The sequence below is a fragment of the Glossina fuscipes genome, unplaced genomic scaffold (genome assembly GCF_014805625.2).
Source record: "Glossina fuscipes isolate IAEA_lab_2018 unplaced genomic scaffold, Yale_Gfus_2 3, whole genome shotgun sequence".
Classification (NCBI taxonomy): domain Eukaryota; kingdom Metazoa; phylum Arthropoda; class Insecta; order Diptera; family Glossinidae; genus Glossina; species Glossina fuscipes.
The window spans coordinates 9,362,037-9,385,048 of NW_023998417.1; the positions used below are offsets into that span (position 1 = coordinate 9,362,037).

Below are 23,012 nucleotides of genomic sequence, written 5' to 3' on the forward strand. Positions count from 1 at the left end.
TTAACATTTGGTACACAACGTGTTTTGGTCCAAGGACGAATGCTATTGAAAATGGTTCAGATCGGAACACTTTTTCGACTAATTCCCATTTATATTTGTTTATTTGGAAATATTTTTATGAATAACTGTACGGTAGTGTAGGTTATTTAATGGTTAGTCGTGATAGACTGTAGTGTTTTTAATAGTTTTTCTTTGCTTAATTCAAACTTTTATTTATATCAAAGAGATACTTGGTGAGGTAGTGTGGCAATGTTGTCTTAAAAAATATACGCCTATAAAATTAATAATCACAAGTTCGCCTTAGAATGAATGCAACTTCCTTGCTATACATATATAGCGCAAATATCAGCAATGTAGTGTGAGTGCAAGCGAAGTAAGCGAGATCACATATCCATGAGTAGTTAATGCATCAGATTGGAGTTGAATTTCGAGATGGAAACTGAATAAGGGCACTGTACTTGACAAGGCAATGAATGAATTTAATCTTATTTTATACCTTAACTTCATCGTTTAACCCATTGAGTCATTTAATACATTTTTGACGATCATCGGCATACGTACGTCATAGTAGCAAATAGGTAAACCAGTAAAACCACTTAATGCGATTATTTTTTTTAGTATATGCTTCATTTTGATTTTATTCTCTCGCCATTCAATTCAGTTGTCTTTAGCAATACGATCGTCGCAGACAAATATACGGAAATCTTAAAAAAATATTTTTGTTAATTAAATAAAAGAAATAAAACTCAAAGAATACTCTGCGTTTAGAGTTTGTTTGTTTTTATTTTTTTGTTATACTCTCTGATAAAAAAAAAAAAGAATTATTATTACCTCAGCCCTGCCTCAGCCTAATTAATAGAAGCATATAGAAGTGCTATTTGTTGTTATTATTATTGTTTTCTATACGTCAGAATGCTAACAGTGCTTAAATTCTATCGTCAGATGATTTTAATTTTGGGTAAGTTTTTCTTTTCGTTTCTTTTTTTTTTTTTTATTTCCATTCTCCATGACTCTTGTTTTCATCAATCCGATAAACGATCTATGAAATTAATGACACGCTTGAACTTAATATTTATTTTGATTTGCTAAAGCTTAAATGGTCGATGCATATTCTCATTTAGTTAGGAAGCACTAAAAAAATATGTCACAACTTTCCGGCCGTTTAATAAATATGGTTTTTACAATTAAAAGAATTGAATTGACGATTCATTGATTGAATATCAAGAAAGAAACGCAAAGAAGAATAGATAATAAATAAATTTCCTTTTTTGATATATATAAACATTTTTTTTTTTTTTTTTTGTTCACAGCTTTCAGTTGTTTTGCAATTTGTAAAAATGTGGGAGAAATTTTGGATCTAAATAGCGGTCTTAACTTGACAAAAAATGTAAGTGCAAAGGCATTATTTTAATCATATTTTTAGAAGTAGTAGCTGATAAATGACTGAGCAGAATTCTGTTTAACATCAAACAATAAAATTTGCTTGAGATTTTTCTATGATCAGAATGAGTCCATTTTTAAATTTCGAATTCATAAAAATTCATAAACAAATTTGCTAAATATTTTAATTGCTATAAAGCTTTCAAAAAATGTTATAAGAGATTTGATTTACAAAAAAAAAAAAAAGAAGACATTTTGACACGTATAAAAATAAATATATACAAACAATAACACACACATATATTATTTTTGCAATTTATGAAAATAACCATAAGGCAATTTATAAACGCGCAAATGAAGTAATTTTCAGAACTTACACTACACTATACACTTTCTAATTATTTCACTTATAAATAAAAAACAATCTCGTTTGACGTATATAAATAACGTGAATTGTAGCGTTAGATATATTCTATGCAATTTTAATTTGCATTTTTTCTACAAATCTAACAATTATTATTGCTCAAAGTATTATTATTCCCTATGGGAAAATCAGAAGCATTTAAATGCGTTAACGTGTTAGAGACTTCGCATGTACGCTTTAAACTCATGCTTAAAGAAGAACATTTAAAGAATAAAAGATGTAAAATATATGATAGATCATTATTAACTTTATCAATTTTATATAGAAACTTTTCTAAAAGATAATAAGTTCTAGACAATTACGTTCCTATTAATAGCTACTGCCATAACTACAATTTAAAACACATCCAGTCTTCTCATCTCAAAAGGAGAAATATATAAACCCGATAAGTTATTGATGATCATTTTAAAAATCTAACCTTTCCAAAGTTATTTTTCTCAACTATTTGTCTCAACCTTCCATTGTTTCATTTTGCTACGGTATATTAATCGGACAGACACACAAATCCCTGACTAATTCCATATTTCTCATTGGCTTAGTCTACTCAAACACAACGTTAAAAGAAAGAAAAATTCTGGCTAATTAAAAATATATATGTTATATATTTTAGGCTAAGAATACAAGCCGGTCGCATTTGCATAGTGCTAGATGTTACTACTAGTAACAAGATGTTACTACAAAAACATTTTTACGAGTAAACAAGTTTTTGCCAATTATGGCCATAAACAGTAACCGATCAAATACTTATTATTATTAAAGGTTTAATCGAAAAAAAGATGTCGTGATTCATATTAAACTAATTTTAATGAGCAATTATTCATCAATTCTTTGGAAAGGCCGACGTCTAATTGTTGACACTAAAAATTGAGAAAAAAAAATGCATCTTAATAAGTGACTTAAATAAAGTTAAGCTTTAGTGACTCAGAAACAACATTTGCTACAGGCGACAACAAAATAAAATATAAAACAAGTAAGAAAGTTATATTCGCGCGGAGGTCGAATCTCACATACGAACCACTGTGTTTTTCGCATTCTATTCTCCAGGTTCGTTTATTTGATACTCATATCGCTGATATTATTAAGAAGAAATTAATCTCATTAGCTATAGCGTGCATATTTTTGAAGAAAGCCTTATTTATTTCAAAAACCGCTTGTAAAGTGATATTTATATATATTTTTAAGGATTATAACAATTTTTTGCATCCACATCGTGATGAGGAAACGAATGCGTTGCCTAAGGACGATTTTAAAGATAATCTTAAATATGACGTAGAAATCTTGGAACCGTACGATATGAGGAAAGAAACCGTAGAAATCGAAGAGCGCTATAGGTTGGTATATATGCATGGTTAAGTTAATTTCTTCTAAAATTTATCATCATTTCAATTATACAGAGCTCCGTCAATCATTTTCAATACAGATAAAATAATTGATGAAAATATTGATTTATTGAATACCCTGAATGAGAAAGAATCAATTGCACAATTTTTCAGTGAAACTCGTTCAATTTTCGTTATAATATTGACTCTTATTGCTGTACTTATAATTGTTCTAATCATTGTTCTAATTGCACGTCGTTACCGTTTCGAGTTAGTAATAATGCAATAATTACATGTAATTAAAATTAATTATTCATATATATATTTTCCATTTAGTGAACGTTATGGCAGATCAGAACTGTTAATCACAAATGACAACAGAGATTATTGGTCTCGACAATTTACTACAACATCCTAATAAACGGGATGGCTTCGTTAGTGGGTTGATCAGCCATACAAATATTTATTGTTTTTCAATTTTTATTTTTTTTTTTGGATTCTTTCTTCCAAAGAGCTATAAAAAATTCCAATTGTTAAAACATTATAAATATGCAATTATTTCTAAGTAAACATTTACAATCAATCATTTTAGAACAAGTATTTATAAAATGTTAACTGTGATATAAAATATTTTTGATTTTAAAATTAAATTGTAAAAATTTGTTGTTAAATCTTTTTGAAATAGAAAAATTTTCTTATATATGTATTAAAGAACGTTTAAAAACTTATTTCTAGTAACTTATTTTGTCTTTTTTAAATATTTTATATTCTAACATGGCAATACCGTACAGATCCTTTTATAATGTAAGAAGAGAAAAGTTTTAGTTTTCACTTGTTCTTTATTGAAAGCGGTCGGAATCATGCAAACGTGCCGAACAAATATCAAATATAAAAATATGTTTTCAAATTTAGGAAAATGTGTAATTTACTTATTATATTTTTGTTCTGCGAAACGTACTGATTATAAGGATAATACAGACGTAATTAAACAGTCGGTAAAAACATATTGCATATTGTTTAAATTTTTCATCACATCTTCGCATCACATAGAGAATTTTGTTAAATGAGAGAAATGTTGCTGTGTGTGCGACAAAGCGACGAAAAATAGCAATAAGAACAGTTTTTAACAGAACAGTATTTAAGCGAAACGCGCTTATGTTCTCGAAATAGTATAATTGCAAAAAAAACACACATAATATGTTGTAGAAATAATTAATTAACCGTTAGTGTTAACCGTTCACAATAAGGTAGTGAATACTTATTATGAATTTGGAAGCAAAGCATTATTCAGATCAGTATTAACAAAAAAAAAAAAAAAAAAAAAAAAAATTGTGTGAAGATGTGTAAAGTCCAATACAATTTCTTATATTCTTATAAGAAGGCGTCTGATAAAGGAAAAGAAGTAAAAGATTTTCTTGATATGGAAGCAGTAACGTATTAACGATTTATTACTATGGATGGGAATTTAAAAATATTCTAAATATGAATTCGGCATCCAAGGCAAGCAAAAGTTGAAGTTGTTCCCGCGCCATTTTGCAACTTGCAACAAATGTAATATCACTTGGAACGCAGTAAGTAAACCATGATTAATATAAAAGTAACATGCATTGTCTGAATGATCAAATCAATTGCAAGTGATGATGTTTTAAAAAATTTAAAGCAATGATTGAGCTACTTGTTTAACTAAAGTTTCAATCATTTATTTACTCATGTCTCAGTTTTTAAATAATTTATGCTCATTGATTTACTTATAAAGTGAAGAGAGGAATTTGAAGGTATTACAACGCATGTGAAACGCACAGAAACTGTGAAAAATAACTTAAAACGATTCCCCACACACATTGTCAGCGTATGTTCTCTTATTTTTTAAGGGAAAACTTAATATTAATTAGTTAATAATTTCTCTTAAAAGAGAAAAGAATTTTACATTCACCAAGTAAATGTATTCCTTATATAGAAGGTAAACAAACTAGTAATTTATACTTATATAGGACCCAATATCCAAATGCTGCGGCTAATTAAGGTGAAAGTTATAATTTGGTAGTTTTTTCGTTATATTATAAGGCAAAGAAAAACCGAAAGAAGATGACATTTTCTAATGTCTCAGGAATTGAAAAAATCCGTTAAGACATATTCATTAACTGAAAACTGTTTATCTAAATTTATCTATTTATTCAATGCGCAAGAATTTTACATCATTCTTTGTAACGATATATAAAATCTTTAATGTATTTCGAATTTAAACTATCATCTTAAATATTAATAATGCTTGAAAGGAAACCGAGATACCATAGTACATTTATACAACATATTATTATTATCCGCTTTGATAAAAACTTAGAGCTCCTTAAATTTAAAAATGATACTATATGAGCCCCTGCAAATGAATGAATATATATATGCTAGTAGGAAAACAGGAAGGGCCGATTTTTATAGTTACACACCAATAACAACTGCCTTGTTAAAACCAAGAATTCCAATTCTCAAGTATACGCATATATATATATGTTGAAAATTTATTTAACAAGACATAAATCGTTGAGTCCCACATATAAAGTTACAAGAAAATAGCAAATTAAGTGGATTCAAAATTAATAGCGAAAATGTTAACACTGAACGGAGATGAGCCGATATTATCCGTAGATGTAAAGAATATATCTAACAACGTTTCAGTTAAACTTGAAAATATGTATAAAAAATTGAGTATAGTGGTTTAGTTCCGCGAGTCATACATATATATAAAAATAGATGCGAATGTCACTTTGTAGATTTTCAATGCACACTTTTTTTGTGTTCATAATAATTAACTGTCGTATGTAGATAGTGCAATATAATTTATAAACAGTAAATATTAATTTTTCGCATTACATATCCCAAGTTTTATTACAGCTTATCCGTTCAGTTAAGAAAAGTATTAACTTTTAGGAACATAAGCATGTATTTTCTAAATTGGATTTTATCCACGGCACAAATTTACTGACTCTAGTGTATACTCCCGGGTATCCTTCTCTGCCGCAACCGACTCCCCAAGAAACAATTCCAATTATAAAATATTTAAATCCATTTGATAGAAGCAATGGTCCGCCACTATCCCCTTGACAAGAATCCGTATTTAATTTTCCAGCACATAACATTGTTTTTGTAATTCTATAACTTTTATACTTTTGATTACGGCATTCCGTTACTGACATTATTGGGATTTTCACATGATTCACTACAGATGGTAAAACACCACCTTCCGAAGTTCGGCCCCAACCAACCACAGTGCCAACGCGACCTTAAAGTAACCATATATAAGAATGCGATCATCATCGAAAATGTTCGTAAAAATCACCGTTGCATTCACCGTTCGGTTAGGTAGTGATCGTTTAATTAATATTTAAAGAATTACCTGCTGGATCGTAGTTGTATCGCGGCAAACAAACGGGCTTTATAATCTTTGAGAATAAAACCGGTTTTCTTAATTTCAACAATGCGATATCATTATTATATGTATCAGGGTCAAATCCACGATGTTTAGTTATGCTAACCACAGCTCTCTGAATTGCTTTGGACTCTGATGCGATCTCTTGATCGTGATCCCCAAAAATTATTCTTATTTTCGATTTTCGTAGTTTCTTAACGCAATGGGCGGCTGTAAGAATGTAATCTCGACTAAGAAGTGAAGCACCGCAATGAAATTTCCCATCGTAAACAATCCGAGCCATCCAGGGGTACTGATTGACACCAGTTGGCCTGCCTCCAATTATTCTTATTTCTTCATTAGATACCCCGCAATCTACAAAAAAAAAAAAAAACATTCAAAAAGGCTTTTTTTTGGAATATTTAATACGATTGTGAATTTAAACTATGTTCAGTGCAGCTGCAAGAAATTCAAGTAACACAGTACTCCCTAAACCTGCATCGCGTAAGGCGAGTTGGACCATTTTGTGTACTTTTTTTTTTTTTGTGAATCGGGTACAATTTGTCTGGATGCTAGTAGTAGTACTACCCACATGTATTCCTGTGAAGGTTAGCTGTTTTCCTGTCTGTTGGGAAGATACCGTTCCACACACTACCTATGCGTTAATTTCTCGTATTCTTCTCGATCGTCTGATATTAAACCGTGAAATGCGAAGGCTACTGTTTTAAATAGAATTACACACTCTCGTGAGGAGGAGGCAAGGGGTTTTCATTTGTCTTCCACTAGAAATATTATGGAAAGGGTCCGTCTGTCCGTATCCCAGTTCTGACAAGCTGTTTATTTGTCTTTTTCCTATACTCCGTTCAGAAATTATTTTCGGCATGTCTTCAACTTTTTAGTTTTTCTAAGAATATTTGAAATAAGCTACAAAAAAATCTTTTGATGATCTGGAACTTTGGATATAGATCGCGTTTCTCTAGAAACACTCCTCCTCTTGCGTCATGAAAAACATGATGATATGAAATTAAATTAGGGCGCGCTCATTTCACTTTGTTTGGTATGAAGCTCGATTTTAATAAGATTGTGTACATTTTACCTTTGAGACGAAGACAGACAATTTCACCGTTTATTTACTTTTTATATACTTATGACTTGTCAATAATTACTTAAGAGAAAGGCTGTCTTTATAATGCGTATACTTTAGTACTTTCTTACCGCAGTCACACTGTTTAATATTATTTATATTAGTAGCATCCTCTTCAGCGTCAAGTGTATCCGAAAGTCCAGATCCGATGCGGAATATGACATCAAAAAGAAATTTACCATTTCGAGTTTTATTTATCGGTATAGAATGATTACTTTTATAATTTAATAAATTTATTTCTTTTACACACACAACTGCGTATAATAAACATGCTAAAGAGATTTTATGCAAAAAAGACATATTTTAAAGCTATATATACATACATGTCTTTTTAAATATTTTTTTAAAATTGCATATTTATTCAATATTTTATCTTATGTTGAAACACTTAATATTTAATATTTTCCATCAATTATTTATACATTTTCTGAGCGTGATTATACTGCGAGACAAGCAAGTACTACCATGTACGTAACACAATGTTTCCGAAAAAGTTATGTTTATCCGGTTATAAGCAGTACAAATGAAAATAGTTGTTGTTTTTTTTTTACATTGGAGAGAAAATTATTTCACATATGCTATGATATATTTAACTTGGATTATTTGATAAACACTTTCACTTGATCTACGTATGGGATATAAGAGGCATATGCGGACATTGCATGCGGAATCCTTAACCATGGCAAAAACTTGGTTAATATTAACAAATAAAAGCCCTATTGCAGCTTTATAAGGAAAGTTTCCTGAAAACGTGATCTGGTTCGAATCATTTCCTTGGGCATAGCATGTCAAATTTCATCAAAATATTACTGCCTATAGATTGAGTATAAGAAAACAAGACGGATCGCCTTGGATCGATTCAGAAAGTGATTCTGAATTGTGATTGGTATAGTAAAAGACGAACCTCTCTCAAGTCCTTCTGGATGTTGCATAAAAACACATGCATAAACTTAACATACCTTTGAACCACAATTGTAAGGTATAACCAGAAGTTATAGAATATATATATATATATATATATAGATATGTGTTGGAAATTGCTTTAGAGGTTCCGTTGTGCGTTCTCTCTTCTCTCTTCGTTAGGCTGAAAGACGACGAAGAATATAAGAAGCTTCTAATTTACCCATTGCAAGGCCTAACCCTCCAAGTCCAGATGATATTTCCTCTAAATTATTACTAATTTTGTAGTCTATTGCAGTTTATACTTTTGTCCGCAAAGTAAGCCTATTTTTCGCGAGACTAATTTTCGGTAAGCAAGTACATCACTTAGAGCAAAATTGTACCAAAAAATTATAGTTCAGTTTAGTTACTACAATCACGGCTTGGCTCCCGTTTAGAAGAATATTTTTCATCAAAATCCTTATTCATTACTCAAATAGCGCTTAAAACTTTACTATAAAGGTAACCTTATAAATAAAGAAAAAAATAAAGAGAGAGTTCTACAAGACATTCATCAATAATTTTATAACCATTAATAAATATAATAAAGAAAATATGTTTTATATTTGTTCACATTCGCCTAAATGGCTGAGTAGACAACGGATCTCGGCTAACAACTCCATACAACTTTCGATTCGCAGTTGGAAGTTTTATTTCCCGAACGCAATCAAACATATCTGTTAAGGCCTCTCCAAAAAATGGAGAAACTCCAGTTAGAGAAGAAGATAATAAATCGTAATTAGATATGTATATATATATATATTTGGATATTTGTTCATGATTGGCTTTATTTTCTATACATTATACAAGCGTTTCTCTCTTTCATTTGAGTTCCAAGATTTTGAAATGTTCATTAAAAGTAAGACCAGTGCGGGAAAAATTTTAAAAAAGTCTTGAGAAAAACCCCGGAAAACCAATGTGGTGATCGGCTTTAAGGGAACTGCAGCCCTCAGTAAATTTTTTTATTCCATCCTTGAAAGTATGTTTCGACTGTGGAAGATTGGAACGAAATCATTTTCAAATGTGGTAAAGAAAAGGAGAGATTGGCCTAACTGCGATAAAGTTCCAGCTTGTAAGGAATTTTTTCCGTAAAAAAAATGCTTAACCTGTTGACGCAATATTTAAAATGCCTTAGATATATCAAGTCCAAAGAGAAAGTTTGAACAAGATATAAATAAAGTTAAGGCACTTGGGAAGAAAAAGAATAATAACTAAACTACTGCTACGCATCCTTGAATAGCGATAAATGTGAAAATAGCTTTTATTCTATAGGCGCCGGCGTTCCAGTTAGCTCGTTCCAAGCCTTTGCTTTAACGGGAAGCAAGCATGGTGCTAATTAAAGAAACGCTTTCGCTATCTAACGTCGGGCATAACGTAAGGGCACAAATAAGCGAAGTAAAATAAATTCCTTATATCAAAGAAATTTCCCTTCACTGGTTACCTGTATTCACACATTTTCTTAAGCGCTTTTTCAACACTGATTGAAGTTGGCTGCAATCAATTATATTATATTTGCCAAGTTTTCTAAATGTCGCGAAGAAAATAACCCTACGATTTTATATTTTTTTTTTTTTTTGTATATCTTAAAAGGCATTTTGACATTTGGCATCACTAAAAAACATGATTTGTAGTTTTTTTTTTTTTTTTTTGTTTCCAAAAATTTCTGCTACTGATGTAACATATTTAACATGTAAACATGTTAACTAATGATTAAGTTTAAAGTAATTTTCATTGAAATTTTCATCGCAAATGCATCCTGCATTCATTAGACACAAATCCAGGTCGCTGCCTAGTAACTTTCCACTCATCAAGGAAATTTGGAATTCTGTTACGAATTTAGAGTGAACCGAAACGAATTACCGTGATGGTGATGGTCAATGAAACGGAATTTCATCAAGAGGAATTCTATTATATGCTTTTAATGACAATGAATGTCTCGTTTTCATTCGTGATCATCTTGGCAGCTTGTTTATGTTGCAAGAAAAATGTACACAAGTAAGTACTTTGCAAATTCTCGGTAAACATATACATATAGCAGACATTTTACTACTTATTAGCTTATTATGTACGGTATGTAGTATGTTGATGTTATTGTTGTTGTTGTTCTTAAAATTACCAAACACTTTCAATCAATCGAAGGCAAACTAACATTTTGTAAATAAAACATTGAAAGAAAACCTACGCTTACGACTATAATAAAAATAATGTATTTAGTTAAAAATCGGTTTAGCATTTCGCCCATGACGTCTCTTTTTTTCTTTCTTTTTTTTTCCATTTCAAGAAATGATTTGATGGGTCTGGAAGGTATGGTGAAATTGAAAAATCCTGATGAAGTTATGGTTGTGACAATAGTTAATTCTAGCGAATCCCATGGAGATCTCAATACTTCAACGGCATCGCAAGGGGAATCTGAAAAGAGGTTATCCTGATAACGATATAGAAAATAATGTTTAAAAAAAATTATTTTAAGTATATTAACATTTTATTAGAGCCAGTACAGCAGCTCATCGTAGTCTACCCGATATACCAGTGGCTGAATCTAACGGAGATAATGGTTCGGAGCTGTACGAAACCGTTGCAGATAAAACGCTGATTGAATCTCAAATTCAGAATAAAAGCCGTAAGCTTAAATGTCATGGATGTAAACATTTCCTTTTTGTTTTCATTTTATTTTTAATTTTTAAGCTAATCCCAGTCTTAAGAAGCAAGTTAGTGTATCTCAACACAGTTCCATGAGTCAAGCAGACGATGTCAGTTCTCCATATTCACGCGTTAAAAATTCTCCTCATGATTACGCCAAGGTGTGTTAATTTCATATTATATAATTCCAATTAGAATAGCATATATGATTGCATAATTGCAGCTTCGACCTACGGAGCATCCTTATGCCCAACTAAACGCACCGTCAATTTCACAAGGTCTCAGCGCGGCTTCTAACGAAGATGTTGCAGTCAGTGATGGTGCAATTATACTAAACAGTGAAACTCATAATCGTAACTCGCAGCATAGCAATAACTCACACAATCGTAGTGATAGTCCTCAAGTTGAGATTCCCGCTGCTTCAGCCATTGCTGGCATGGTGTCGGCTAGCCAAGATTTGCCCTACATGACCCCTCCAATAACAAATCAACATTTTAGCGGAGATTCACAAGATTCATCAAGTAACAAAACAATCCGCTTATCAGGTTTAAAAATACATTTCTTTTAACATTTCAGAAGGTTACACTAGCATCAGTGTTAGGGAGCCATTAAATATCTTGGCTCAACAGCAAGTGCAGCCTTCGCAAAAACAAGCAATAACACATTCCAGAGATGTGAACGATTCACACTATGCCACAGTTTCCGATGATTCGGGTAAGCTTAAATCCATAATTTCCCTCGATTCGATTCAAGGCTTAATAATTTTCTATTAGATGAAACATATGCAGCTATTGAAGATCCTAATCTACATCAAAATTTTAACATAAGTGCTGATATTTATACCAGTGGCTCAGAGACATACGCGCAGATACAGCCCATGCAAATAGCGAATTCCGTAGTGATATCAGTAGAAATAAATAATGCAAGCACATCCACATTAGTGCCTAGCTCTAGTGTGACTGAACGTAACTGTCTCGAATATAATTCTTATAATATTTCGCACCAGATGACTCATGCTCATACAATGGGTACACTGAGAAATAGTACAGAACATAGCCAAGTACCGGTACCACCGCTTGTAGATAACTTAAGAGCGCAAATACATTCGAGGCAAGCGTCATCATGTTCAAATAACAGTTCATCGATGTGCAATTTAGGTTCGCCGAAACCTGAGAAACGTCAAGCCAATTCACCACTACCGCCCACACCAAAGACCACCATATCTACACATCTGCAGACATCGAGTGCAAGTACAAGTAATTTAACATCTGGACGAAATTCCGTAATCTCGGTGATTGAATGTGACACGAGTATAAATGAATTTTGCGAAATTGAATTGAGAGAAAAACTGCAAGATAGAGATACACATCAGCATAAAAATAAAAGTCTAAGTCCATGCAAAGATATTGAAGGCATGTATGCTAAGGTAAGATCAATGTGTTAATCATATTTTTTGAATATTATTATTGAAAGAAACTCATTTCGCGATAGGTTATGAAAAAAAATAAGTTAACACGGAATTCATCTTCGTCCAATAATAGCTCACCGGTAATGGCACGTAAATTAAGTAAAAATTCTTCCGGGTTAAAATTAAGTCCTTTAGATACGATGGCAGCTGATTTAATCGAAAATAAACTTAGTACTATTTGCGCTAGTTCTGATAGAAGTCGTATACGTAGCAATAGTTACGGCACATCCAAAGATCATGGCTACGAAACTATACCCGCCGATGCTATACGCTTGAATTCATCGCAGTCTGGCATTGAAAATCGCCGATCCGATGGCTTCGCTGACACATTACAAAGACAACGCCAAGAAGATGCTGGTACGTAAAATTTTACATAAATTTATTATATATCTATATATAAATTCTCCATCTCTCTTTACCCAACTTATCTTTCTTCTTCCTTTTCTTTTTATTAATTGCAAAAAAAAACAAAAAAAAAAACTACTTTACTGCTTCGTAGCTTCATCTGTAAATCAATGCTTCTCTTACATTTAGTTTTATTGAAACGAAAATTTTTAACATTTTTATTTTTTGTAATAACTCCCCCCCAAAAAAAAAAGAAAAATAAGAAAAAAAAAAAAAACAACAAGCAACAAAATGCAACAACGATCCATTTCATGTGGGATATCATCTAGATAGAAAGAATCACATAAATATAATTGATTTATCCTAAGTAAATATGAAATGGCCGATATGGTACAATAGTGTTTAAGATCGTTTGTTTCCTTTCACTTACAGTTTTTCACAATTCCTATCCGTTTTCAATTTTATCGCCTTCGAAATCTACGTTGTTTTTAGTTCTCGATCGAATTTGTTTTACGTTTTACGTTTGTTTAAAATTTACATTTATTTAAGTTTTTTTTTTGTTTTTTTTTTTCAAATTCATATATTTTTTTAATTTCCTTGGTTCCCAATCTTTTTGGTTCTAACATTTGGAAGCATTTTTGAATTTCGTATATATTTTGAATTCTAGATTTTGAGAATCAGATTTGTTTCAAGTCTCAGGTTATTGAAATTTTTAAGATAAGAAGGAAGAAAGAGTAGATAAGAGAGTTGATTGCAAAAATTGAAAATTTTCAACAAATAAAAATCATCTTGTAAAGATGTAGTAGTAAGATTTTTTGTTAGACAACAAAAGCGAAAATTGTGTTGAACAACAAAATGAAAATGATAACACATCCAGAATACGAATATACGTATATGAATTTATGTTTATGAGAAAAAGTAATAAATACTGTAACAGCTCTTAGCATAAACATGCAGTTCTTTAATTGAAAAATGTTCGATTAAGCAGCAGATTCTTGTCAAATTTAGTGTAAATTTACATTTCATACTATACAGTAAAAGCTCTTTATTCGCGCTTCCTTCATCCAGGTTTTCACTAATCCGACTCAATTCGCGGCTATAAATTTCTTTATTCGCGAATCAATCCAGACCTTACAGTTCTATTACATTAGACGAACCTTCAAAATCATATTGGATGATATGGAATGTAATCCTGATGTGAAACATAAAAGAATCATTGGAAGAAGTGAAGCCAACCAAGTCATGTTGGAAAAAACTGTGCCCTGCTCTGGCTGCGGAAAATGACAAAGAATCTGTGCAAGTTGTAAACATAGCCGAAATCGCGAATGGAATGGAGGACGAGATGGATTCGAACAGATAGAATCAAGTGGCATTCAGGAATTGCTTGAATTGCAAGATGAAGATTTGACTGAAACCGATTTAGAGGAAATGTTAAATTCATAGCCCATTGAAGAAGAGGCTTCAACAAGCATTGGAAACGTGACGTGAAAGTTGAAGGATGGCAGATGAGCTACGCGATTTCTTTATGAACATTGATCCGTCTATGGAACAAAGTTTTATTTTTAAGAGGCAAATTGCTAATGCGACTGCTGCGTATCAATTGATTTTTTTTTGATTTTGTCATCAAGGAACGTATTCCCTATAATCGCATATAAATTACTATTCCGTATTCACAGTTTCTGTATTCGCGGCATATTTAAGAAACGTATAGCCTGCGAATAAAGAGCTTTTACTGTACTTATATTAGAGTGCCAGTTGTAGTATCGTAGAGGATGAATTTTTAAAATGGAAAGGTCACTCTGGGTTATATAATGTATGTCGATTTCATTAATTAAACTATAATTTTTGACAAGCATAGTATGATACAAATTCGACTGGCATTAAAACGTAAATAAATTTCATTACATTCCATACCAAACAGGGCGTATATGTGCTAGTGATTATAGTCAAATTTTCATTTTCATATTATTTATAGCAATGTTCACAAACACTTCAGGTGAAGCTCAATAAACTCATCGGAAATATTTCCAACACACATTTGGGACGCGGATAGATGTGTTGAGTGAAGGGGAGGGGATGGTATGGGGATGGGGGTAGCAGTCGTCGTGTAACGTTAACACATATCCATGTTCAGGGACTTAATGTTACTCAGTAGAACAAATTTTATATTTTTAAATCGAATCAATTGACTTTGCTTGGTCTGGAAAGTTTAACATACGCACACACTTTTATACCGAACCGCACCCTATTTTATTGTGTGTTATCAAAAGTTTGATTTCATGATGAAAGTTAATAAAATTTTACTCTTTGCAATTAAAATGAAATATAAATTGTTTAATTTTTATACGCGACCGAAAAATCGGGAGAAAAGTTGTTAAGTCCATCCTTGAAATATGCCTGACACGAGTCGTCTCTCCTTCTCAATATTCAAAATTAAAATGTCAAATCCATTTTATACCACTTTTTTAAGATTTACAAGATTGAGATAATTTCATCTTTTAGCGAATTTGTATATATATATATATATATATAATCTGCTTACTACCAAAGTGTTCTATTGTAGAGTGCGATCAGCATGATTAGGTAAAGATTATGGAAGGATCGCCATGTAGACTAAGTCTAATAAGTAAAATTGATCTCCATTATGGCGACAGGTTATATACCTGTCTGGTCTCAAATTATGCCTTTGAAAATGTTAAGGTCTCAAAAATACCGATTGTCGTTCATTGCAGATCTGTCAGGAAGCGAAAAAGGATTCTTTTTGTTATACGAACCTAATAACTACTTTTTCGAAACTTTACCGCAGCGAGATTGGATTGTTGATCGTTAGAATTGTTTCCAGCTTGTAATGCCGAGAGTAGAATAAAAGTTAAAAATACTCCAGATTTGAATTTTTTGGAAAATTTTGAACTATGTCATGTTTCTTAGATTATATAAAAAAATAAAAATGGAATCACAAGCCATGCTTATCCGTAGCTTTGAGGAATTCTACTGTCAATGTTTTTCGATTGCATTTACAAGTTTAGAAATATCGAACGCAGAACGCTCTCTGCTATATTTATCTAATATAATACAAGAGAAGGAAACATATCTGATTCCGTTCCCTAAGCAAATGATGCAAATTTCTGACAATAATAGATGAATTGTGCGCGACCTTTGTTTGTCCTTAACATTTTCATAAGCAAATAAATTGTCCAAAATAAAGCAGAACTACGTAAATCGTAACTGGATTGATGCGTAGCGTCCACCAATCATATAATTGGTCACTTATCAACTGGGAAATCAGTTCTTCTTCTTAATTGGACATGAGGTGCGTGGTATTGCACATGGAAATCAATTCATGTATAATTTTAGAGCATTTTTTTTTTATTTATCCAATCAGAAGTTTTCGCTTGTTCGCGTCCCCTTTACTCAACTATTACTTGTATTTAAAATAAAGTGCAACTAAGTTATATGGAATTTTGGTCTGATGGCGTTCTTCTCAAATTTTTTTAGTTCATAATACCTCATCAATTATTAAACCGCCTATAGCCGTCCTTAATTTACAACAACAGCAACAACAACAACAACAAAGCGATAAATACTATGAAAAAATAATCTTGCCGGCTGGTCTAGCGAAGAGTTCAAACGATCCGGGCTATGAAACCTTGTTAAATCAAAATATCCGTCCCAGTGTGAGTGATTGTGAAAAATATAAATTGTCCGATTATGATCCGAACTACGAAGTTTTGAAAGGACCACACATATCCAACGATTCCGGCGGAGCATCGGACGATGGTTATGCCAAAGTGTTGGAAAAAATATCTTTCAATGCAGATGAAGACTCCACGGATGGTTATAGCAAAGTAAAAGGTGAAGATATGGATGATGGTAGAGGTAACCTCTTGGCCGGATACAGTACAATAGCAGACGTTAAGGGAACAGATGCCAATCATAATTATGCTAGCATTTTGGAAACCAAACGAGAAATAAATAATTTATTTGTTGATAGCAGCGATCATTATGCGAGAATTGCTGAAAAAATTGAACCGAATTCATCATCAGGCCTGCTTTTGAGTTCATCAACAAAATCTGTAATGGAAGGCTTATTAACACCGTCACGTACCATTGACTTTTCGACGACATTGCCAACGTCGGTAGGAAGCAGCTCCCTGCTAAATATTAGTTCGTTACATTCATCTACCAGTATAACAAGTACAAGTACAATAAGTTCGCGGCAAACACCTACGTCTGCGTCACAATACGAATCGCTTACGAACAGTGAAACTGATCCAAATTACGAGTCCGTATGTTATTTGAATAGTTCTAGCCAAGAGAATCCTTATGAACGTTTGCATACAGATTTTTCCGATACTCAAATGAGCAGTAGCAGTCCCCTAAGTTCAGACGCGGGCATACAAAGTTCGAACTGCTTAAACACTACCGCAATGAAAACTGCAACAGACTGTACCAAATCAATTACAGCTGACGATTTTAAAGCGGAAGCTACGGTAAATGACACAAATCCCGATGCTTTAGTTGATGATTATTTTCAAGTTTAGAATACGGGCTTCTCTTCTTTTTGTTTTTCGTTTTCGTTTTCGTTTTTGTTTTTTCTTTTTTTTTTTCCTTTGCACCTAATAATAAAAAGTTAAGTGAAATTAATTTTTTTTTAAAGTAGATAAATTAAGGCTTTTTTTGCTTAGCAATATGTTTATTTCATTTTAAGATTGTCACATCCATCGCTGCAATTCAATACTTTAAATGTTGTATATAAATTATCTCTATAGTAAATATATATATTCGCTATCTAAGTTCTAATAAAAAAAAAGACAAAAAAAAAAGAAACAGTATTTGCAGCGCAACGAAAATATAGTTTAAGCGCATAAAGTGTATATACAGAAATATATTTTCATAACTTTTGTATTATTTATTACAAATATTTCGTTTTTTTAAAGTTTTTTTTTTTCTTTTCAATTCTTTGGAAACGAGGCAACCGAGCTTTCGTTACATTTCTTTCACATTCTTTCACAAAAAACATTTCGAAAAACATAAAAAAAAGTATTTCTCGCAACACATTATTCTTAAAAATTATTTTAATTTCTACCTGAATTTTTCCTATCGATCAGTTTATTTTTTTGGAAAAATCTAAAAACCAAATGAAAATCGATTATGTAAAATTAAAGGTGTGTAAGACAATTTTTTCTAGCTAGAGCTGAAAATTTTTATAGATATTTCGGTTATAGGTTATGATTCAAAATTTTTTTTTTTTTGAAAACAGACGTTTTGTATACTTGTTTGTAAAATCAAATTTGTTGGTAGAGCAAATCAAAACTTTCCTAGTTCAATGGCTCTTTGCATATCGGCGGGAACTAAGTTCTATCGGAGTGAATACACGAAGGCTGGGGAACATTTCTCCCATGGCCAATAATGAATGCCTCCTAAAGTGTTATTGTACTGCTGTTCCTTACACCTTTACAAGCCAATTCTTCCCAATCTCTTGCTTATTATTTAGATCATACAATAGATAAAACTGCTTTTACTTTTTGTTAAACCAAACACGACAAAATGTTCCCGAAATCTCATTGTCGAATCCATCTGCTTTCAATAATACATAGAAAATAATAAGTTATATAGCTTAAGATATTTGAAAATCTCTCTCTTACATAAAGTGGGGCAAAGGTTGACTTTGTTAAGAGTATATGCTTAGTGCCCTGGGCTTTCTAGACTTCAATTAAGAATTTTACATTTAGTGCATTGCTGTACTTATTATTAATATTATGTAGGCGTACAAAAAACTTATTTTATGTGGTAGATTACTTTTCATTATTATTATCATTCGATGAAATACATGGGGACATCCGTTCTTCTTACATTCATATACCGAATTGGAACATACATTACTGATGAGTCAACAGAATTTCATAGCTATATGACACTTTTTACATCTACTTCGATCAAATATCACTAACGGGCATTCTGTATCAATCTGTATTGCCTAATTGCATATACTTAAATCGCCTATATATATGTATGAGACTAAAAAGTTCATTTATGCAGATTTAATAAGTATAGTCAAGTGTAAAGTTCGAAAAATTGATCTAAAAACTTGAACGCATATATGCGTGTGTGACATGCATTTTCATGCATCTTTCTAAGATTTGCTTGGATTGGTGGTATTGTTCTCGAATGTTGTCGTTGCTAGAGATGATGTAGAACAAAACACATTATGTGTTGATATGTAACGATTTGGTGCAAATATTATTGGTAAAAGATAAGTGAAACAACGCAGCCTACTAAGGTCATTGAAGAGATCTGCTAGCACGTTTCATTCACTGATATTACCACCGAAACCACGATGATGGATAGGATTGCTTGATGGCGGCTGCTGATATTGAGATAATAACGATGGAGAATTTTGCTGAAACGATTGATTTAACAAAGCTAAATTACTGGCTTTCATACGAGCTATTGTTGTGTTTGCCATATTTCCCAGAGCTGAAAAACATGGTGACATACAAGGCGTTGAGCAAAGGCTATTACTGATTTCACATTGGTCAAGTAGACGGAGTAACTCGTTGGTGTCGGGTCCCCCATTGATTTTCTGCGTATGATTTTCTTCCTTTTTGGGAAACAAAGCTAATGCAGTGGTTAAATCCCACATTTGAATATTGCCGTTGCAATGTCCGGTCAATATAAAACGTGATCCCATTCGCGATGACACTTCACATTCATGCACGCAAAAGGAAGTAATAGAGGAACCATCTACAGATTTAATTACACAAACCCGATCACCGTTTGAAGCCAAACGTACATATAGTTGATCCGTTTCCGGAACTACTTTTTGTACAAATATTTGCTCGTCATAGTCACCATATGGACCGAAATCATTACCAGCTGCATAGCTGTAATTCGAATCGGTCGCCTCCAATGATACAATTTTAAAAGAGGCCTCAGGCGTGGAGCCCGGTTGTGTTGACAACATTCCTCGAAATCGCGTAAGACTCCAAGTGCGTACATGATGATATTCGTTACATACCGAAACCAAATATTTCTCAGACAACATCACTTTGGTGACGGGACTCTGATGTACCGTGAAAGTCTCAAAAAGATGCGGGCCATGTCCAGCCGTTTCGGGATGTTGTACAATGATACGTATAATACCACTTTTGGTGCCATATGCTATTTCAATCCAGTTGCCACAAATACCTATATGTGATTAACAAATGCAAGAAATAATCCCATTTCGCCGATGATAAGAGAAAGGTAGTATACTTACTTGATGTCTTGGGTGTTAGATACACGGATATAGCAGTAATTGGATCCAAATTGGGATCTTTATACAATTCGGTGACGAGTAAATCATTATCTTTCATGCGTAGGGGAAATTTTTGCATATCTTTAGTTTTCATTAGGAAAAGAAAATATTAGCATTTTTTTTTTCAAGTTTCTTTAAATATGCGTTAAAACGTTTACCAATATAGTAAATGCAACCGTTGTTGCATCCCAGCAACAGAAACGAACCAGCTGAATCAAAGGATAAGACTGGTACCAAATCTTGGATTTGCCAATGCTGTGTCATCGCATGCCAAACGCCGATTTTACCAGAAGATGATAATGCCACTAACTGGCTCCCTATAAAAAATAAAAACTCTACTCGTACATTTAGATTAAAAATTCCGATATCGGTTTTATTGCCCCCCTCATGAATGCTCCACAATCGTATTTGACTTCCGTATGAAATAGCAACCATTTTGCTTGGTATTGGCTCAGCCGTAGACATGTTTACCTTGGAGTTAATTGCAATTCGCTCGATAGTGGCATCTATGTACGGCGATGTAAACACTAATTGCCAACCACTGGAATCTTTGACACGATAACAGGCAACAAAATGTGCATAAGCCACTGCAAACCAATTCTGATGGGCTTTAATTATCTGCACTCTTAGCGGATCGACCCAATTGAAGTTTAACGTAGGCGAAAATACCAAACCGATATCATTACGTATAAGTTTATTCAAATCGGCTGACGAATTACGCGAATGTCGTACAAAATCTAAGGAAGGGTTTCGTGAGTGTTCCCCACGATTGTTAGACCAGCAACGGTTGTCCTGAGTAGCGGAATTACCACGACCCAAACGTAAGTCCCACGAAGAATTGCGCGAATGCGAGGAATGCCGATTCGAAATATTTGAAGGTTCTGGTACGCGTACCATAGAACCAGGACGGGCATTCGATCCATTCGATGCCGACGCAGACGACGTTGAAGGCACGCATATCTCCGAAGCTACTGAGACAGCCGCAGAAGCATTTATATAATTGCTGACTGATGGTTGAGGCAGATTACCAGTTGCTTCCGAACTAGCTGACGTATTCTGATTTATTACCATATTTTCGTTCGGTGGTATGGGAGCAACGGGTAGAAAGCCATAAAACAATACATCACCACAGGATGAATGATTTAAATCCTCACACAAAGCTAAACGTTTCACCAGCGGAGTTAGACCATAGTATTCCGACTCATGGCGCAAGGATCGTATTTCACAGTTCTTAATATCAATCTCTTTAGTGCGTAAATAATTCAGAATACGTGAAAATAATGTTGGATCTCTATCAATGAATATTGCACCAGTTTCATCTTTTAAACTCGATATACGACCACTTAGTAAAGCTGTAAAAAATGTATCTGGTATCCACGTAAGCGTTTGCCGTGATGTTGAAAACCTATTGAATCAAATGAATGAAATGAAAATGACTATAATTTACATAAACATGATTTATAACCAAATTTTGCTCTTTCGGTGCGCAAATAATAATTTAAAATTTTATATTTTCCTTACATCGCTTAATATTTTAATTTCTTAATTAATGAAATCTATTGGCTTAGTCCATCTCCTTTCAACACACCAAAAAAAAAAAAAAAAATTAATTAATTAACATAAAAATGACTTACCTCTGTCCTCCTACATTCAAATTGACGAGATCACCACTGTGTGTACAGTACATGGTGATTAATTTCAAACTAAGACTTCTTGTCGCACTTTTCGATTTTCAATTAATCTTTTTCTTCACCTTTCTAATTTTCACGTTTAATATAAAATTCAGATTGTTTAATTTGTTTGAAGGAAGAGTATTTTGACGACTTTCGTGATGTCTTGTAGTTTAGGGTTGCACCTATGCAATTGCCATTACTTCCGTGGGGGAATAACTACTCTTTGTAGGAATATAAATATTCTCATATTATTTACGAATTCTAATCACTAAATCAATTAGATTAATTTTTTAAGCAAATTTTAAGATCATCCGCCTAAGTAGCCGGGCCGGTAAGAGCCGCGATTGCCAAGTCAGTAACCGCGGGTGCAAATCTCAAGTAGAGAGTTTTCTTTCAAACGTAGGTATAGTGAGCGCTAAGTCGGTAAAGGCGCGTAATGCTAGTCGCTTGGACGCACTCTGCGGACACCATCTCCCAATTGCTTTCTCTTTCTTATCCTCTTTTTTTTCTTATCGTCATCGCATCACACACGATTAGTGAAGTGCCCCTAAGTGATTGGTCGTAACTGAAAAGAAACCAATTATCTGTTGCGATAAGCTTTGTATTATTAAATCTGTTTCTTATGATACCAGAGCAGAGAATCGATAGCACAATTTTCTCTGTATCAGGTTTCTAGCTGGGAGCAAATAAGCAAGACTTGTTCTCCTTTCAACTAATCTACAATATATATGATACGCAATTTCAGATTTTAGTCGATCTCTTCTAAGATTCTTTAATAATTTGACTGTTGATAGAGAAATCTGTTCTTCATTTCAAAATAAGGATTGTTCAAGCATTTTTAATTGAGTCTATTCAATAAGGTTTTAATTGATTAATAATTGTAAGTTTTTTTTTATATTTTTTTTTTTTATTAACACTACACACTAGCACATATAATAATTTAATAATTTCAATATATTATGTGGGAGTTGTATTCTTTA

At 32.7% G+C, this 23,012-nt stretch overlaps 4 protein-coding genes across 5 annotated transcripts; 2 read left to right on the forward strand and 2 right to left on the reverse strand.

Moving 5' to 3' along the window:
* Positions 1–784: 784 nt before the first annotated feature.
* LOC119634944 lies at positions 785–3,631 on the forward strand. The gene is made up of 5 exons (XM_038029386.1): positions 785–958; positions 1,311–1,387; positions 2,987–3,135; positions 3,199–3,393; positions 3,460–3,631. Exons 1-5 carry the CDS (start codon positions 913–915, stop codon positions 3,539–3,541), a joined length of 549 nt encoding a protein of 182 aa, XP_037885314.1. The 5' UTR covers positions 785–912; the 3' UTR covers positions 3,542–3,631.
* An 869-nt stretch (positions 3,632–4,500) lies between these two features.
* LOC119634714 (serine-rich adhesin for platelets) lies at positions 4,501–17,659 on the forward strand. 2 transcript variants are annotated; one of them, XM_038029038.1, is made up of 10 exons: positions 4,501–4,694; positions 10,379–10,604; positions 10,891–11,028; positions 11,099–11,229; positions 11,295–11,410; positions 11,473–11,770; positions 11,826–11,963; positions 12,023–12,675; positions 12,741–13,074; positions 16,558–17,659. In XM_038029038.1, the coding sequence occupies exons 2-10, from the start codon at positions 10,474–10,476 to the stop codon at positions 17,601–17,603; spliced, it is 2,985 nt and encodes a 994-aa protein (XP_037884966.1). In that variant the 5' UTR covers positions 4,501–4,694; positions 10,379–10,473; the 3' UTR covers positions 17,604–17,659. The 2 variants fall into 2 exon arrangements, with proteins under 2 accessions (XP_037884966.1, XP_037884967.1); XM_038029039.1 differs by lacking the exon at positions 4,501–4,694 and having other exon boundaries at positions 10,236–10,604; positions 11,829–11,963.
* LOC119634715 (trypsin-1) lies at positions 5,659–8,012 on the reverse strand. Its single transcript, XM_038029040.1, has 3 exons — positions 7,742–8,012; positions 6,515–6,901; positions 5,659–6,400 (listed from the first exon to the last, which is right to left on the reverse strand). The coding sequence occupies exons 1-3, from the start codon at positions 7,968–7,970 to the stop codon at positions 6,045–6,047; spliced, it is 972 nt and encodes a 323-aa protein (XP_037884968.1). The 5' UTR covers positions 7,971–8,012; the 3' UTR covers positions 5,659–6,044.
* A 59-nt stretch (positions 17,660–17,718) lies between the features above and the next one.
* Positions 17,719–22,792, reverse strand: LOC119634897 (BTB/POZ domain-containing protein KCTD3). The gene is made up of 4 exons (XM_038029318.1): positions 21,994–22,792; positions 20,518–21,764; positions 20,321–20,440; positions 17,719–20,250 (listed from the first exon to the last, which is right to left on the reverse strand). Exons 1-4 carry the CDS (start codon positions 22,044–22,046, stop codon positions 19,370–19,372), a joined length of 2,301 nt encoding a protein of 766 aa, XP_037885246.1. The 5' UTR covers positions 22,047–22,792; the 3' UTR covers positions 17,719–19,369.
* Between the last annotated feature and the right edge of the window lie 220 nt (positions 22,793–23,012).